The sequence below is a fragment of the Limulus polyphemus genome, unplaced genomic scaffold (assembly GCF_000517525.1).
Source record: "Limulus polyphemus unplaced genomic scaffold, Limulus_polyphemus-2.1.2 Scaffold107, whole genome shotgun sequence".
In the NCBI taxonomy this organism is placed as follows: Eukaryota; Metazoa; Arthropoda; class Merostomata; order Xiphosura; family Limulidae; genus Limulus; species Limulus polyphemus.
In genome coordinates, this window is record NW_013665717.1 from 884,213 (window position 1) to 902,347 (window position 18,135).

Here is an 18,135-nt window from a genome sequence, read left to right on the forward strand (position 1 = left end):
CAGAGATTTAAACTATTGGAAAACATATGAAAAACAAGTTAGCCAATAACTTCTTACTTGGAATTTCTTTTTACTAATCAAGACATGATAAAAATCTCGTGTTTTGTGTTTTTAATATGTGTTTTAAAGGTTCAGACATAGCCACCCCTAATTGAGAACTGCTGAACAGAGCGAGAGAAATGATTCAACAGTACCCATCGCTTATACGGTTACTGTTACAGAATGTGAGGGCCGTGTTTGTTCAACAGTATTGCGAACTCAATCTCCAGTTTTCCAACTGATCTCTTACTTCAAAAAATCGATCTTTTAAGTCGCTTTCTTCCGCTATTTCTATGTTCCCCCCCCTCTCTCTTTCCCTCTAATAGTGCAGCTTCGATATGATTAATATATACATTGACTGCACACAGATTCATAAATCTATGAACGCACTATGAAAACACGTCATAATACAGAGCAAAGGCTAAAAATTGTATCAAAGACACAATATTTAAACACTTCTATTCGAGGTTGTTATTCCAATAACGAATTGATAGAAATTAATACAAATGAATGATATCACAGCTCATGCTACAAAAAGGATAATAAAACAAGTATAGACAAATAACATTTACTGCAGTTACTTATACTGATTTATTCTATATAACTTTGTGATACCTGAAGTTTCCCTCACTTTAACTTTCGAGGTGGAAATGAGAAGAAATATTATGTAACTTTAAACAATTATAACATAATGAAAACTCCTACCTACAACCTCTATTAACCCTAACATAATCAAATAACCCCTACCTACAACCTCCGTTAACACTAAAATAATCTAACAACTTATACTTATAACTTTCATCGATTCTAACATGATAAAAAAAATCTTGCCTTTCATTTCCAGTAATCGTAAGATGATAACAAAAATGCTGCACAATCAAGCAAGTTTCAAAGCCAACTCTTTCGTTATCAAATAAATGACACTTTTTTTTTTTTTGGAGGAGGGGGAGTAATACTATATTCTTGTGCCTTTTAAAATTTTCCAGTAGATATGAGGTGTTTCATCAAGGTTAACAAAATCAATACCTATATATTTGGTTCACGACGAAATCCCGATCCAAAGGACACAATATTGTGATGAAGGAAGCTTTGAATGTTCGCTATGGAGCGCGGAAAAATTCGCCCAGCAACATCATTGAAACCACACCCGAAACCGATCAGAAGCAAGAACTCTTTTATCAGCAAAATAAAGGATGTGGTTAAAAAATACCCCTCCAACCCAAAAAGACATTACAATGAATCTGGGCATGTCTCTGGGTGTCACTAACAAGACAGAAAACAAGAATTAGAAGTTGACGAAGGCACACAAGCTAGACGTTCTCAGACACATCTAAAATGAACAACTGATTTTACGAGAAAGATGGCAAAAAAAAACAACAACAACAACAAAAAACTCGAATCATAAAAGTCCCATTCTATCATATATTTGTGAAACCTTCCAATGCATCTTCAATGGGTTATTGTGTTTTCGGTTTGTTAAACGTGGTGTTGGAAGTAGAGTCTAAGAACAATGGAGAAGAGTCTGTTGAAAGTTTGGCAAGTGTCGAAACATGTCGATTATAATGGTGACTGTAGATCAGTCCTAAATAAAAGATGTTGATTGTGTAAACAACAAGAAGTTATTTTTTAACTGTAGTATTTATTTACTGAAGTTATATTCTAACCCCTTCAGTACACAATACTTGAGAAAATATATGTTTCTATGTTTGAAATTTTATTTAAATTTTCGAGCTTTTACAAAAAAAAAATACAACTTCGATTACTTACCCATGCTGGACTTTGTAATCAACGAATTTGGTTTTATCAAGCTGAGTTCCTATTGTACAGACAAGACTTCATAACAACTACGTATACCTCAGTAGTCCTTTCTTGCTCCGTATTTTATTGTCTTAGATATAGATTCAATGCCTGACTTGTGCACTGAAACGTATAATATTTTTATGTGTATTTACCTTAAATCAGCATGTGTATGTTGAGTGTGAGGGTTTACAACACTAAAAATCTGGTTTTGATACCCGTGTTAGACACAGCACAGATAATCCATTGTGTAGCTATGTACTTAACAACAAACAAACAATAACTGTATTGAAATTTATTCTGGCCGTTGTTTGTAAAGAAGTGCGTTTGCATGTTCGAAGAATAACTTTTAATATCATATAGCTTTAAGCATGAATTATACACATTATGGATATGTCATCCGGACTCAAACACTTGCGATAAAAATCACGCTCTACTTCTAACATGTTTTCTAATACCATATTTAAACTAAACCATTTTAGTTCTATCTTTTGTCTGCCACAAGCAACAACTCAGGAACCTCTTTATTCAATCCGCCATGCGCTCATTAAAGATGATATTGAAACATTTGTAGTCTGGAGTGTTTTTTTTTTTTTTACGAATATTAAATCTGTTAGTTCCATTGCTTTGTCAGCTTTCGGTGTTTAGCTATATAATATTAAAAGGGTGGCAGTTACTTTAAAAGATTTTATAGACAAGTTAGCTATAGTTAAGTATTTTCAATAAATGATCGACCTTTATGGCGGTTGATACATAATTCTTCATTCCGTTCCACGTTTTGTTTATTTCATTTCCCCAAAGATTATTGAAATTAAATGCCGTTTAAGATAATTTTTGCAAATAATAATAATATAAAGTGCCTAAAGAGCACAGATAGTCCATTGTGTAGCTTTGTACTTAACTACAAACAGTTCTAATATTTTACTAATTTATAGGATTCTTATTTATCTTTATAGTATGTAATTCATTGTAGTGAAGGTTTGTAATTTTCAATACATTATGTATTTGGTATCGCATGGAATATGCATTTAATAGACGTAGAAAGTGAAAAACGGTTTAAAATGTTCAAACCTGCTGATTCTTAACCTAATCAGCGACCAGTTAATTACTTTTACTAAACTAATATCGTGGGATTTTGTTTATAAACGAAGATAGTCTTTGGTGTAGGTTTGCGCAAAAATTATGAAAAACAAACGTACAAACAAACTCGTTAAAACCATACAGGAATATCCCTGACAGGACTGCTTTATGATTGTCTCTGTTTCTTTACCTTCCGTTAAAACCATACAGGAATATTCCTGACAGGACTGCTTTATGATTGTCTCTGTTTCTTTACCTTCCGTTAAAACCATACAGGAATATCCCTGACAGGACTGCGTTATGATTGTCTCTGTTTCTTTATCTTCCGTTAAAACCATACAGGAATATCCCCGACAGAACTGCGTTATGATTGTCTCTGTTTCCTTACCTTCCGTTAAAACCATACAGGAATATCCTTGACAGGACTGCGTTATGATTGTTTCTGTTTCTTTACTTTCCGTTAAAACCATACAAGTGATCTGTTCTTAAAGCATTATTATAAATATTCATATATTAATGTATCATGTAAATGTTACATTTTAGGTATATAGTAACATAAAAGATTAACGTTTATATAATATTATATATATAAAAATTCATTAGAGAATATCTATTGTATATTCTGAATATTTATAATTTAATAATATCCATGTCATGTAAAAGATGCGAAAAGCATTTTTAGTATAAAAATGTTATTTTATTTTAGATATATATATATACACCTGAAACAGGTTTCTTGCAAATTGATAAAAAAAATTATTTAACGTAATGATTGGTAATCATAACGCAGTCTAGTCAAGAATATTAGTGTATTGTTTATTTGTTGCTGTTCAACAGAAAGCTACAGCATGGGCTATCTGTGCTTTTCTCACCACGGGTATCAAAACCCGCTTTTAGTTTTTAAGCCGTCAGATATATTACTGTAAGAGATATTTCGTGGTGTCTAACTTATCAGAGCGGAGATTTAACACACTTCGATGATAACAAAAGCTTGTCGAAACGTTGCACATTTGCTGTTATGTTAAACTTATATTAAAGTTTCTCTTCATTACCCATTCAAGCCGTCTCCAACCATTATTACACCTCGAATTAAGAAAACTTGAAAACAGATCTGACTTGCTCTACAAAAAAAAAAAAAACCAAAATTATCGGTATTGGTTTATTAATAATAAAGTTATTATATCAATGTAAGCATGAAGTGGTGTAAACTATTTTATGAACACGATATTCAAAAAAGAGAGAAAATGTGTAAGAATTCTATGATATTACAGCTAAATAATAAACTACGTCAAGATAGTCTTAATATTGACAACAGATCCATATATTAGGTTTGTGAAAGTTTAAACAGAAGATCAGTAACTTAAAGTGAATAAGTGAGATGCAAACATACAATAAATTCACACTTAAATTTATGTGTTTGTTTTTAAGAACAAGGCTACACAGTAGAATATATGTGCTGTTACCACAGCACAAATCGAAACCCGAAATTTACCGTTATAAGTCCCTAACACTTAAAACAGCACTTCGCTATTCCAAAGGACAAGTTTTTATACTGGATGGTTTACAGAAAAATTCTGTTCCGGCTGATCAAGCAAAGGAATTCACTAATATCGATCTTCTTAAACAAAATTTTTTTCGAATTGTCTCTGCCAACAAAGTACAAAATTGTCAAGAAATCTCAAACAATTAGTGAAAAACACAAAAAAGAAAATAACTTTTCTTCGTATGTAATGGAATTGAAAATGAAGCTGTCAATCTGAAAAAACAAAAAAAACACTTGACACCATACGTGGGTTCAGGAATAGCCGTCTCTAATTTTGAACTACAGAATATAAGAAGGGCAGATTGACAGTACGCCTCCTATCCGGCACAAAGGTTTCGTCCAGTCTTTCGAACCGAATAGCAGGACTGACTGTTACAACTGAAAGTGTGAAGCATGTTTAACGGAATTGCAGCTCGGTTGTTGATGAAAAACAGAGAGATAAAAGAAATGATGTTCTTATACATGCTTTTCGCAGTAACATCCAACTGCAAAACTCACTTCACTGTGTTAGACAAGAGAGCGTTTTTCTCTTCCATTCAAACTTATGCTGCTTTGGAAACATGGTCATAGTACATCTGTATACAGACGGGCCTGGCATAGGCTGCTGGTTAAAGCACTCGACTCGCAATCTGAGGGTCGCGAGTTCGAATCTCTTTCACTGAACATGCTCGCCCTTTCAACCTTGGGTTCGTTATAATGTGACGGTTAATCCCACTATTCATCGGTAAAAGAGTAGCTCAAGAGTTGGCGGTGGGTGGCGTTGGCTAGCCGCCTTCCCTCTAGTCTTTCACTGCTAATTTACGGACGGCTAGCATAAATAGTCTTCGTGTAGCTTTGCGTGAAATTCTAAACAAACCAAGCATACAGACAAACAACTAGAACAAAGCCAGCTGTAACATTTATATGCTGTAATCCTTAGGATACATACAAGTGTCAAATGTTTCCAAAATATGTTTTCCTGTTTTAACATCTTATTTAGAGCTAGAAACTGTAAATCGACGTGTCCAGGAACAAAGAATTTTAATCCTCTCCCATTTAATAAAACGAACAACACAGAGAAGAGAATTAAAAATAAATAAATAAAAACAGGCAAAGAATAAACTTATCTTTTCCTAATGTATGCGCCAAGACTTACCAGGTGATCAAATAGCGTGAAAACAACAAAAATGTACAGACGGAGATAATAGTTGCCTCCCCATACTGACAGGACTCCACGCTCACTAATATCAAGAACAAAAAAATGTTTAAAACAGAACAGGTATTTAAATTTGTTACTAATCATTGCCCATTAGTCAGATAAAGTCGTGAAAAGCATTTTCTATTTTATCTTTGTGATGAAAAGATATGAAACATAGTTGCAGCTCAACTGTTGCTTATTTGACAGAAAAAAGTTTTACTGAAATAAAGTTCTCATACACATCTGCGAAACTTTATAATTATTAAGTATAGTTCAACTGTATATTGATGATACGATTTCTCAAATGGTGCTATATTCTAGTAATAATATATGCCTAAAATAAAAAGATATGCATATATATGTTTGCAAATTTCCTGTTTTACCATAATTCTGCCTTTAGCCGTAGGACCAAGTACACATGTGACTGACTTGTTTAAAGCTATCTTATAACAGTATCTTTAGTGCAGGGACAATTAATGTACCACTTCAATACTTCCCTGTTGACAGACGTTGACAACATTCACACTTTGATGTCTGTTCTGTGTTCGATATCTATAAGTGAATAGAGAAGCAGCACAGTTGTATTCTCTCTCTTTGAGTCCGATTGGTGCTAAGTGGTTAGGGCGCTCGACTCACAATCTGAGGGTTGAGGGTTCGAATCCCCATCCCACCAAACATGCTCGCCCTTTCAGCCGTGGGGGTGTTATAATGTGACGGTCAATCCCACTATTCGTTGGTAAAAGAGTAGCCCAAGAGTTGGCGATGGGTGGTGGTGACTAGCTGCTTCCCTCTAGTCTTACACTGCTAAATTAGGGACGGCTAGCGCAGATAGCCCTCGTGTAGCTTTGCACGAAATTCAAAATAAACAAACAAACATATGTGATAACCATCCACGTATTTAAAATGAAAATGATTATGAAGCACAGTTGTATAAAAGATTATAAGCGTTTATCAAAGCCTTGTTGGTTTAGTGGTTGTTAAGCGCAAAACTATACAATAGGCAATCAGTGGTCTGCCCACCACGGGTATCGAAACCTGATTTTTAGCGTCGTTAGCCTTCAGATTTACAGCTGACCAATGGGAGTTTATCAAAGCTTCTTCAACCCATTGACTGGTAGTCACCTGTTTTCGGCTGTTCTTTTACAGCTTTATTAGTCAGACAACATCATTATCACCCAAATGAAAATTCTGAAACAAACACACAAAATTAAGTACTTATTAAAAGAGTTTTTCTTTCGAAACTACGTATAATAGTTTGTAGTGAACATAATGGACTGAGATTCCGAGAGTCTCAGGTTCGGGACATGTTGCTACCAATACACTTCGCTCTTTTGACTGTGAGTGCGTTATAAGAGTGACAGCCAATCCTGCTATTAAGAGTAGGTGCTTCAGTTGGCGGGTGCTGCCGAATGTTTGTTTCTTCTGGTTTGCAGTCCAAAATTAGAGATGGATATATCTAAAACAATGGAGTTTTTGACACTCCGTTTGACCGATTGTGTGCATAAGTTGTTTAAGTGAAAACAAAGAAACTTTGATAGTTTTATTTGCTATCATTTTTTCCCTTTATAAGTAATGTTTTAATATAATATTATAATAAATGTTAAAATGATAAAAATACTTATTTCTAATCATGGGCGGATTGGCAGGACCAGTCCGGGCAATATCACATGCTGCCTAATGGTTAAACAGTTAAAATTTAAAATTAATTTATAAGAATGCGTCAATTGCCTAGTGTCCCAGTAGGCCAATCTGCCCGTTTCTAATGTTGTTGATCTATAAATTATCGTAAGAATTTTTACATTATGTGGTATAAATTTATCAAAAATCGCCTTAAAGAAACAGTTTCTTTACTTGATTGGGCAGTTTGTTGTTTTTTTTCAACAAAAATGTCCCACGCTGGCTCGTGAGGGATCTGTTAAAAATTCGATTAGATGTCACTACTGGTGTTTTGCAGAATATTGGGAATAGGTTTTTCGAAGGCGTGAGATCGTGAGTTAGATTATAGTTTATACTATTATTAGTAGAGTATAGTAGTTAGTATACTAATAGCACAACATAACGTGAAATTGACGTATAGTAAGTTAATCAATGAATGTTAAATGAATGATGATGATTATTTCGATCATTTGAACAAATTGAAGTTGATTAACAACTTGGACTTAATTTTGTATTACTATAAAAAAGTATAAGACATTCATTCTGAAATGCTTTCTATAATTTATAAAGGGGTGCTCTCTCGGTGTGTCATAAAACAGTAAATTAGAAGAGTTTTAAAATCATTGAAATTTATGGAAAAAAATGGAAAATGGTCCAATCAGGGTGTGCGTTAATTTGGTATATTTTCTCACTTGTATGAGTGTGCAACTAGTACCCTTATTTCACTACGTGTTCGTATATGTATCACTTTCAATAACAAATTCCATAACATTCTTAAATTTTGCTGATATTACAAAAATAACGATGTATTACTAATTTGGATCCAATATTATGTTACTTCTAAGCTCTAAGGAATAATGACTTTCTAAGCTTACAGAAGAAGTCTTCAAATATTTTTGTATCAGATTTATTACCTGATCTTATGCTGAAAAATAGACCTATTCCAGAATAGCATATACATTTTTGAATAGTAATTACTTTATGTGGCTGTACTTGTCATGTTACTGTAGACTTTGGTATTGTTTGCTGGATTTTCTTGGTCATTAATTTCAAATTTGTGACAATTAAGTGCTAGAAAAGCTCTGAAAAAGACAACTGAATCACTGTTAGTGTGTGGAAACTGATATCACAAATCAATACCACATTAAATAATAACGCCAGTTAATACCATATCATGTGTTATATAATCCTCTTTTTTTTTTATAAATTGTGCTTCAAAGTAATAAAAACATTGTGTGATTAGCAAATCAAAATTTATGCTTTGTGAAATACATAATTACATAAGTGTGAAATGAATAAACCAGCACATCCTTCTGGTGTAAAAAATGGGAGTTACAACCCTACCTCCAGAAGATTCATTAATGACTTATACAGAGTTGCATATGTAACAGAAAGCATCACAATTTGCAAAGTTGACAGCAAATAAAACAAGTTTGCTCTCCATGTGTACAAAATTGGTAGTGGCTACACAGACAATTGTATATAAAGGAAAAAATCAGTGGTTGGCTATGTGGTGGACATATATTTATATATAACTATTTTTACATGGCCTTTTTTTAATCCTCGTTACATGGTTAGAATTACTGTTGGAATGGCATTCTACTCATTGTGTACTTTGATTACAGCACCAAACTACAACCATTTTGAAATATATTTTTTATAATTTCGACTATAGTGTGAGAGAAAAAATTACATTAGAAAATTATAGGTGAGTCTTTTCATTGTAATGTAAAAAGAGTACACATTTTGACTGTGGAATATCAAGTAATAAATATCATGAAACAGTTAGGACCTACTACCAATGTTCACCTTGAGAGTGCATGTCATTTCAACAGTAATGGGCAAAGAGAAGGCATGAATGCTGAAAGCAATATCATTATACTTTGAGGTGGGTGAGTAATTCAGAGATGAAAATAACATTTCACTTTAAATGTTAGAGTAGTAGAAGTAATCAGTGCTTAAAGTGGGATGGGATGCCATTCCACTTTTTTTCAAGAGGGCCCGAAACCATCCCACTACCTTTTAGTAGACTTGAAACCACCTCAGTATTTTTACAGTTTCCTAGGGCTATGCCATATATCTTACCCTCTCTTTCTTTTATCTTTTGCACCAGTACGGCACAAAACAACAATGAAACAAAGTACAATGCACAGTAACACGAGTTTTTTTCCACTCCCACTTTCCATAAGCAGTCTAATTTGCTAATCTACCACTTTGGACAGTAGTCTAGTCATGACTGTAAGCTCCTCAGGAGGGATAGGTTCAAAAGACAATGCAATAGATATTTATGGGGACAATTTGAAATGAGATAAACAGACCCGGATTTATGCAAAGAATGAGTGGGTTTCATGGCAGCCTGTCGGTGGGGTTAAAGCTGTGCCTGTGGATAAACCATGCCATTACATCCCATGTTCATCTACTTGGTTGATCTTCCACTTAAACTTTTTAAGCTATGATTGGGAAACAACAACGTATATGTTGAATACACATTTTGTGATTATATGATTATTATAAATTTAGTTAATAAACTATAAAAGTTCAGAGGGGCTTTTTCAGGCTGATACATTTTATAGGGCAGCTTGTATCTTAATAGAGATAGCCTCTATATATGCTATAAGATTATATAATGTCATCAGGTTTACTTGGCCGCTTTTACTTCATCTGTGCCCTACAAAATTGATTTTGTGGCTATTAAAATCTTCTGTGGTCAAAGCCTCTAGTCCCTTCTCACCATTTGTTTAATATAAATTTCAAAACTTTCGCATAATTTTTGTTTTATGAACAGCACATGTTCAGTTGAAGCTTGGTGTACATATCTCTACACATACACACTGGACAGTATATAAAATTTCAGCATTTGCATTGTATTGTTACCAGTAAACATAAAGTACAATTTATGTCAGAAAACATAGGATCTATAAAACTTGGATTTTCTCTTTTTAGAACTTATATTTTAGATGAAACTTTCTGTGTGAAAGCTTTGAAAAACCAGTCAATTTTTAATAATTTGAGAATAAAACAATATTATTTCCTTGTATATTAGTTTGCAAATCATTTCCAGTGTGTTACATTTATATATGTCATCTACAGTCAACATAAATGGTAGATAATAATTAAAGATATAGAGTGGGGATGATTTCCATGTTACTTGTATATGTAGATGTGTGTGACGGGTGTTTTGGAATACTGTTTAGTTTTGGTCCCTCCATTTTTAATATTATTATTATTGATACATTAAAAGAGTGCAGAGAAGAGCTACTGTCTCTGTAAGTTTGAGCTGTGAAGAGAGGCTTTGACTTCAGTTGGTTTTCATTGAAATGTTAAAAATCTGCAACTGATGTATTTCTGGTGTTTAAAGTTGCTACATTTTGGGTTAGCTACCCTAATTGAAAGGATGCAATGTGGGATGCAGGCTTGTATATACATTATTAAATATGATAAACTTACTTTTTCAAAGCCCACATCTGGATATATTCTTCTCTAAAGCTATTTCTCTGTTAGATTTATAAATTTATGGCATGGTTTACTGGGTGATATGGTGTGCACAGGGCAAAAGTGAACTTTACAATGGAAAAATAAATTTACATTAATCAAAATGAAAACCAACTACAAATTATTGATGAAAAATTTTAGATGTATAGGTCAATTTTAGTTTTAGGTGTAAAAATTAATGAGTCATCAGTGCTTTTTTTTTTTTTTTTTATTAAGTCATGTAATTGTGTGCATGCACTACTGCACCCTAGTTTTATATGCATAAGCAAAACTTGTGCACATGTTGACATGAATTGTTTTCTATTCAACAGGCTTTCTCCCTTTGACTCAGCCACTTATCATTTGAATAGATAGAAGAGCAACTGGATGGAGAAAACTTAATAAATCATTGCCATTTCCTTTCACAGTACAGTCGCAAAGAATGTTTAGCACCCTGGTCAATAAATCAAATAAACTCTGTCATTTTCATACACAACCTGAAATAGTAACATTATTTATCTTACAGTAATCGCATGGTAACTGCTTGCCTAAAATCTTTAGTTTACTTTTTTTTTTACTGAGCATTCAAACAGTTACTTTCTTACATTTATAAAAGTTCTAGTTAATAGTGACAAAGAACTTGAATTATTTTTATTTGCTTGCTTTCCTTTGGAATCAGTGTTGTAGGAAACATATTCCTTAAGCTGAATTAAATTATTCAGATGCATCTCAGCAAATAGATTAGTATGAAACAACAAATTAAAGTTGAAGCTGTTCATCTCCTAGCAAGTTTGTGTGTGAATTTCTCCTGTTAGTTTTACCTGTTTAAATGTAACATTTTTTCTTAATTGTTTTTTTTTTATCAAGAAAGCTTTTCATTTAAATATTGATAAACAGAAGTTGTGCACACATAGCATATTGCATAAATATTTACATTCTATAATGACATATACTCATAGATTGGAATAAAGAAGGAATGTTTTAATTTTATTTTATTTTTAAGGGATAATAAGGGGCTATGTGGCACATCTTAGCTATCCAATCATCACCTACCACCCTACTCCAAACTACATAAAAAAGTATCTTTTCTTACATGATCCAGGTCTTCAATCATCTTTAAAATTCTTAGGATTTTGGGATTTTTGCTAAAAGTTGTTAGAAAGGGGGAAGTTTCTAAAATACTAGATTTTTTTTGGGAATTTCTGAATTTTGTGTGTGTCTTCCCAAGAAACTGAATTATATAAAGTAATGTTGGTTGCTTGTTTCTGTTTAAGTATCTATTTAATAAATGTTTTCTAGCTACATACTATGCAGATTATTTTTCAAGCTAGTTTCTCTAGTGAATCCTCATCTTCCATATACTTCAAAACTGAGTATCCATAGTTACATATTACTCTTTTAATGTGTATGAAGTATGCAATGGTAACCAATGCTGAAGACTAGGATTAAGAGTTAAGAAGCAAAATAAGTTTGTGGTTATCTACTGCTATTAGTTTAGAAAAAGATAAGTTTCTGATGCAGTTATTTGGAAAAATATCCTAAGAAGATCATAACTGTCTCTTAAATTCCTAAATGTTCCCCTAGAATAATTGAAAATTAGCCCAAAAGTTTTGCTAAAAGGTGCTTGAAAACATATATATACACACACATACATATAACCCTTATCACTAAAGTACTTTTCCAATCTCCTCTCAAACTTCTTCAACCTTACAGCCTCTACCATACCTGAAAGCAAAATATTCAATAGTTATCTATATTAGAAAAAGTAACACTGTCTTAACTGTAGTCATGTCTGAGTATTCCATTCTAGTCTTTCTGTCAGCACGTTTTTAGGAGGCATAATTTAGATTTATGTAATCTAAACCTCTGACAATTTTAAAAACATTAATCACATCTATCTACAATAGATATCAGTCTACTCTCATATGATAACTTAAAACCTGGTAGCTTTTCTCTGAACCCTTTCCAACAACTAAATATCCTTTTTCAAAAAGTTGACCAGAACTTAATATATTCCAAATGAGGTGTAATCAACACATTGTGTAGAGTGAACTGATGACCTCCTTTGACTTGTATTTGATGTTTCTGTGTATACAACCTGAAATTGTCTTTGCCTTATTACTCACTAACATACATTATCTCAAAGATTTTAGAGACTTAGTGTAGCTAAATAGGTTATCAACTTATTTTTCCTTAGCACTCCTCACTAATTATGGTTTTTGAAAATTAATTTGTGCCCTAAAGTATTGTTATTTGAAATTGTCCAAACTTTTCTTGGATAATTTTCATAGTAGTTTGAGTTATTCAAAACTGTGTCTAATTAGCAATAGCTAGTTAGTCAACCCTTTAACTTGTATGATAGAGCACTTGCTTGGTGTGTAAAGAATCTTAGGTCAACCCTCATTAGAGATCATTATTAAACTGGAATGTAAGGCATGTACATAGATATTTTGATGAGAAAGGCTTCATTTGACCTGATACACTATGCCCTGGGGCATCGGGAGTTTTTTTTACATTTTATTAATCTTTCTAATTCTGATTTATTTTTTTTGATTATCAAGGTTTTCCTCCTAAGTGCTCTGGAAAAACTATGACACACCCAAGGACAAACCATATATGAATTTACAGGATATTCTGTGGCATGGCATAATGGGTCAATTATAAATAATTTGTGTTGATAGTCTTGGCTGAATTTTGTTAGTGAATTGGCAACCTTAATGTGCTGAATTGCCTTCAGTTATTTTGCTTTCCATTTTTGATACTGTTATATTTGTACATGTAAGTATTAGAATGTGTTGCTATGAAAATGTTTACTGTTCATTATCTTTATGAAAAAAGTCATGTATATTTAGAGTTTGGGACCACTGATTTCATGTACCACTTAAAAAAACTACAATTCTATAATGTAAGAAAGAAAAATGTAGTGTATAGTAAATATAATAAACTGTATTTCTCTATTTATCTAGGTCCATCCAAAATATTGTGGTTGTTAATGAATATGGTCAGCTATAATGGTGTACCTGTGCAGATTTTCTTGTTTTGCAGACCTGCCATGACTATGTGTTTACTTGGTAAATTCAACCAGCACCCCAACTGTCAGCACACGCTAGTTAGAAATTTGTCTACATGTTCTGCAAGAGAAACAGGGTCTTCATATAGTAGTATCAAAAACTGTAAAATGATGAAGAATCCAAAACCAGTTCCAAACATATTAGTTAAAGAATACCGATTACAAAACAAAAGTAAATGTAAAAGTAAGATACAGCTAGATAAAGAGAAAATATTTGGATTTTGCAGAATGACCAGTGTGTTCACACCACAAACAGTGTCTGTTCGAAAGTTCTATTCATTTGAAGTTTCTTGTACACCATCTGTAATACTAAGTCAGATTTATCATGCACATAAACATGCACTAAAGAGAGGCATGGCAGGTCACAGCAAGTGGCAAAATATACGTCACATCAAGGGAAGCAAAGATGCCACGAGAGCCAAATTGTTTGATAAGTTAAGCCGCTTAATAAGACAAGCTGTCATAGGTGAGTTTGAATCATTTATTATTTTTTATTATTATTTATAATTACCTTAAAAAATGTTATGATTTAATTTATGTATAACTTAACGTAAACTTTTGAAGCTTTTTATTGAGATACTTATATAGCTCGAAAGTGCGAAAGTACCTGTCCCCTATATTTAGATGTAAAACAAAATTTCAACTAAAATACCTAAGCTAAGGTTTGAGAAGTAAGACATGTATGTTATGACTATGAATTATTTAGTGTATGTTGTGTTATTCATTACTATAGAAGGAGGAAGTGCTGATCCTAAACTTAACAGTAAACTGGCAAGTTTAATTGAAAAGGCAAGGTCTAACAACATGCCTTCTGCCACTATTGATGGAATTCTGAAAAAGTCATTGGTGAGAATATAATTAACTTAATTATCTACTATTGTGAAAATATAATTATGATGATGAATTCAAAAAGGTGTACAAAAGTGCTACTACATATATAGACAATTTTATGTTGTATAAAATGATATATACGAAGAATAACTCAACTCGTGTTTTAAACTGTTGATTAAACTGACAGTTGTGTGAATCATGTTTTTAAAATACTTCCAGAAATCAAAAGAAGGTATTAGAAGTAGATCTAGATTCAGAATTCATATTGTTAAATTTAAAAGTAAGAAATTTTATGTAACCTTGTATTACGTGTTGGAATGTGTACTGAGATTAGCTATTAAAGCAATACCTGATTTAAAGAATTTTAGCTAATATGTGGGGAACTTTTAAGATTTTGATCTGTTATTTCCTAGAACACAGAAACTCTAGATAATGTTTAAATTGTTAGATGTTTGACGATCTTTCAATAGGTATTTTGTATGAATAGTAGAATGGAAAGAGTGGAACTGTAAATTTGAATATTAAAAGGTAATATGTTTAAGTAACAAAAGACTAAGTGCAGACTTGTTTCTGACAAAAAATGTTTTCAATAAGAATTATAAACTGCTGAAATGATTTTTATGCATAGTTAGTTTATATTCTATTCAATGGTTTTGAGATAAGTATGTGAATGTGAAGGGTTACATGTACATTTAAAATGGATTAACAAAAAACTTGAATGTTCTGGACTGAGGGTGCTCACAGTAGGCTAAATTGACTTCTGTCATCTTGCCTTTTATGTGGCCTTATGTGACTTTATGGACAATATTTTTGTTTTTTAATTTCATTTATTAATGTCATTAGGCTTGGAATTCAAGATAATTGGTGTGTACATGTAGATAAGTATACCTGTAAAGGGGGTTAGCATCCTTTTCCTTGTTGTATTCTATGTTTTATATTTTGTGTAGAAACGTTTAACACATGTAAGTAAACATTTTTGGAAGAACTTAGAAAAGAATAAGTATACCTTATCATAATTATGGTTTTCAGGAAATCCCATAAATGAACATTTTTACTTCTTAGTATGTGGTGGAATATTTACTCTTGTTTTTGGTTTACATGAAACAATTTTAATACTTTCATTAAAATATGAGCACTAGAGTGTCACTAAGTCTGTAAAGCAGACTACTTATATTGTTAGATATGAAATAAACGTTTTTGAATAAGCTTTAATTGCTTGTGATTAATCTAAACATAGTTATCAAAAAGAATAGGAACAAAAAAGCATTAATTATGCTTGAAACTTCATTAGTCATTTTTTATTAATTTAACTAGTTTAACAACACAGCTGTTTGAAAATATGTATATTTTATCTACTTTTCTGTAACTTTCTCTTCTATAAAAGTAAAAAAAAAAACCTAATCATCATACCTAGCAAACACATGATTCGACTAATACAAAACACTATCTTAGTGATCATGCAGGTATTTTTCATAACTGGTATTTGTTTAGTTGAAAATTAAAGTTAATTGCTAAATTACATTATGTAGAATAAAATTTTTTTGATGAATAAAATCACAATAACCTACTTCCATTATACATAATTTTATAATATTTAGCACTATTGCACACTATTAAAAGAAAGAAAAATTACTGACTACTTTACTTTGATTAATGACTTTCTAGAACAAAAAAACAAGGACAAGTTTAGTAGAAGTAATGGGACCTGGTGGCTGTAGCTTAATAGTGACTGTCGAAACTGATAATTTGTCTCGTCTTATTCATGAAATCAAACAAACTTGCCGTAAACACAGGTACGTAGTGATTGGTAGTTAATTGAACATGTGAATGGTTAAGTATTACATTCATCATTATTTAAAAAAACATTATATTTATGTAACTGAAGAAATAATGGCTTTTCAGTAGGTTCTTTCTTAAATTTTTGTTATTTGTAAAACATTTCAATTGCCGATTTGATCATCTCTAGCAGCACCTGCCGCCAACCTTTTTTTTTCTTTTTTGCTCTTATGTATCATTGATTAAGAAATATTGTACTAATTGATTAATTGAATGTAAATTATTAATGGAGCCTTTGACCAATCAATTAGTAAACACCACTTATTGCATAGTTCTATTCTTTACTAATTTTTGAAGAGTAAAATATGATATTTCCTATCATCACAGCAGTTTAATGTGAAATGTAGAGAACATAAAAAGTGTAGGTAAATCATTAAAGAAATTTTCATGTAACTCAAAATTCTATGTAAATGGTGGTTATGATTATAAAACATGATTTCATGAGTACATTTCATAGTTAGGTATCCTGTAAAACACTTTTAAAGCCCTCTGATTCTTTGCATAGTGAAAATGCTGTTTAGTAATAAAATACTGTATTTGTCAGAATATAATGTGCACTCAATTTTAAAAGGTTAAATTGAAGACAATTTTTTTACACATTAGTTGTATAAAATGTATTGAATAGTTTGTAAATACAGTAAACAAGTATCAATGTATTAAACATTTTTGGAAATCTTTCATTGAAATTTTTTTTAATGTCATTTTTCAAAATTTATTGAAATGTTTACACCAAGCTAATCATTCGTCTTCACATAAATATTCATCATCACTAGAATTGTTGCTAACATCGGATTTGCTTCCTTGAACATTTGCTTCGTCCTCTTCTGTCATCATCCATCCCATCTGCTGAATTGGATATCCAACATTCTTTTTTAAACCTTTAATGATGCTTTAATGATTTTTGGTGGTGCACATTATATTCAGGCAAATATGGTACTAATTTTTAAGGAAAAGCCAGATTAAATACCATTTTGTAGATTGGAAAACTAGTTTTTACAGTCAATCTTATGACAGGGTGAAGCTTAAGATACAGAAGACCATACATATAAAGCTTACATATATATACACCTGGAAAAAAGTTAAGCACCCCCAAATATTTTTCAGGATTGCTTATTGAAAATAAGGTTTAATTTTCATGATGTTGAGCAATGTTCATTATTTCAAACATAATTAAAAAGATGTGAGCGTTCAGGTGTATCATTTAAATCAGGCGCATTTTTTTCCCCACGTGCAACTTGCTCCCTTCTTCACGTCCAATATGCACTATTTTCTCGTGCATCAAATCCATATTTAAGTCCCAAATTTCTGAATGCAAAATCATTTTAAGTAAGAATGGCAAGAAGACGGATATCAGAGGCGCAGAGATGGCAAATTATTGGCATGAATTCCGCTGGTATGTCCTACAAGGCGATAGGTAGACAGCTTGGCTATCATTACACAGTGATCAGCCGTTTGGTCAGAAAACCATGTTGCCACCCAGAATGTTAAGGAAGATAGGAGCCTTGGTAGATTGGTCAGACGAAATCCGTTTACAACAAGCACCCGTCTTAAAAGGCAGTGGTTACCTGGTCATAATCTGTCAACCAGAACAGTAAGAAATCGTTTAAAATCTGCGGGACTTAAGTCAAGGAGAGT

General features: G+C 32.2%; 1 protein-coding gene across 3 annotated transcripts in view; it reads left to right on the forward strand.

Moving 5' to 3' along the window:
* The first annotated feature begins 7,488 nt into the window (after positions 1–7,488).
* LOC106470872 (probable transcriptional regulatory protein Pmob_0807) overlaps positions 7,489–18,135 on the forward strand; it is a 16,255-nt gene continuing 5,608 nt past the window's right edge. The window contains exons 1-4 of one of the 3 annotated variants that reach the window (XM_013931452.2): positions 7,489–7,625; positions 13,730–14,299; positions 14,567–14,679; positions 16,330–16,457. In XM_013931452.2, the coding sequence (XP_013786906.1) occupies positions 13,756–14,299; positions 14,567–14,679; positions 16,330–16,457 (785 nt within the window). In that variant the 5' untranslated portion in view covers positions 7,489–7,625; positions 13,730–13,755. The other 2 variants (XM_022400225.1, XM_022400228.1) reach the window with 2 other exon arrangements.